General features: G+C 55.3%; 1 protein-coding gene across 1 annotated transcript in view; it reads left to right on the forward strand.

The window, feature by feature from the left end:
* Positions 1-2,118, forward strand: part of ST6GALNAC4 (ST6 (alpha-N-acetyl-neuraminyl-2,3-beta-galactosyl-1,3)-N-acetylgalactosaminide alpha-2,6-sialyltransferase 4) — a 10,807-nt gene that overhangs the window by 6,168 nt on the left and 2,521 nt on the right. The window contains exon 3 of the mRNA XM_006768525.2: positions 997-1,412. Within this exon, the coding sequence (XP_006768588.1) occupies positions 997-1,412 (416 nt within the window). The remainder of the gene's footprint in view (positions 1-996; positions 1,413-2,118) is intronic.

The following is a 2,118-nucleotide window of genomic DNA, read 5'->3' on the forward strand; positions in this document are numbered from 1 at the left end:
TCTCCTGGTTCGTATGTGGCTGCTCAACCACTGAGCCATGCCGGCCGGGCTCTCCAGGCATTTTTAATTGAATCCTCAAAACCTGGTCAAGTAGATGCTATTTTTATCCCCATTTTACTGCTAAGGGAATTGAGACTCAGTGAGGCAACATGACTCGCCTAAGGCCATGCAGCTAGGAACAGGCTGAGCCAGGATTCAGGCTCAGACCCAGAGGTTCCCAACATTGTTGTGGACACTAAAGACTGCTTTGAAAAATATGTTTTTAAATTGACTTTCAGGCGGAGGGGAAGGGAAAGGGAGAGAGAGAGAAACACCGATGTGAGAATAGAACATGGATAGGCTGCTTTCAGCAGACCCCCTATGGGGCATTGACTGTTACCCAGGCATGTGCCCTGGCTGGGAGTCAAACCAGCAGCCTCTCAGTGCCCGGCATGGCGCCCAGCTAACTGAGCCACACCGCCGGGGCTAAAACTCTGTTTTACTTACGAAACTGCACACATGCGTGAGACTCAGCAGAGGAAAGAGTCACTAAGAATGGTTTTGAAGAGTGGGAGTTTATATTTACTTGACAAACACATATATAACATCCAGCCTGTGCCCAGCTAAGTGCTTTATAAATATTTGCTCATATAACCCCACTAACGAATTCACGATGAAGAGCTGGTTGGGGCCTCAGCAGTAGGGACAAGGGCTGTGTGTGGCTAATGAAAAGCATAGGGTCTGAACCAGAACCTCAGCTCTGCCGCTTGCTGTGGGTATGGTCTTGGGAAAATCACTCCACCTGCCCAGCCTCAGTTTCCTCATCTGTAAAAGGGGTTGATAAAATAATTTGATACTTTGATACAGAGATCAAGTGAGTTCAGTGGATGTTTCTAGGGGGAGGAAGCAGAGAGCAGAGGTTATGTGCCCTCACCTCTCTCTCTCTCTCTCTCTCTCTCTCTCTCTCTCTCTCTATCTCTCTTTCTCTCTCTCTCCCTCCCTCCCTCCCCCCTGCAGCCACTGGTCCGAGGGCCGTGCCACAGCTGTGCCGTGGTGTCCAGCTCTGGCCAGATGCTGGGCTCAGGCCTGGGCAGCCAGATCGACGGTGCTGAGTGCGTGCTACGCATGAACCAGGCGCCCACTGTGGGCTTCGAGGCGGACGTGGGCCAGCGCAGCACCCTCCGCGTGATCTCGCACACGACCGTGCCGCTGCTGCTCCGCAACTACTCGCACTACTTCCAGCAGCAGCCCCGCGACACGCTCTACGTGGTGTGGGGCCAGGGGAGGAACATGGACCGCACGCTGGGCGGCCGCACCTACCGCACGCTGCTGCAGCTCACCAAGATGTACCCGGGCCTGCAGGTGTACACCTTCACCGAGCGCATGATGGCCTACTGCGACCAGGTCTTCCAGAACGAGACGGGCAAGAACCGGTGAGCTGGGCCTGCCTGCTGGGGCCTCCCTGGTGGCCGGGGTCAGCAGGGACGGAGGCAGATGTGGCCCTGTCCTCTCAGGGGGAGCGGGGATCAGAGAGACGTCATTCATCAGATTATCACACAGCTCGAGGCGGTGGAGAGGGGCACTGACCAGCGTGGGGCAGTCAGGGATCTCCTCCCTCTACCCTGGCCACCGCCTCCACACATCTGCTCCTCTCCCCCAACCCCCTCCCCAGCTCAGGAAATACAGCTGCAGCGCCCAGGTTTCCACCCAACTCCCCTCATTCCATCACCTGCCAGACACAATGGGGTCTTGAATCTCTCACAGGTGCCACCGTCCCCCGGCCCTCCAGGCCCTTGCAGCACCTCATTGGTGTTGCTGAATCCTACAGTGTGAGCTCCAGCCCCCCCAGCGAACTTTGCTGGAGATCCTAACCAGAACTTGGCTGGAGATTGTGGCTAGAGATTCTGGCAAGGCTGCTGATCAACTGAACGCTGTCTTCGTGTCATTCCTTCTTTGCCGACTCTGTCCCCACCTTTGGGGACCCCTGGATCTGCTGGGGTTGGACCCCAGCATCTGGCGCCCGAACAGGGACCAGAAGGAATGACACGAAGACAGCATTCATTTGATCAGCAGCCTGAGGTTCTTCCTTTATTCTCCTGTTACATCTGTATTTATACCATTTAATTTTAATCCTATCCA

This window comes from Myotis davidii, unplaced genomic scaffold (genome assembly GCF_000327345.1).
Source record: "Myotis davidii unplaced genomic scaffold, ASM32734v1 scaffold142, whole genome shotgun sequence".
Classification (NCBI taxonomy): Eukaryota; Metazoa; Chordata; class Mammalia; order Chiroptera; family Vespertilionidae; genus Myotis; species Myotis davidii.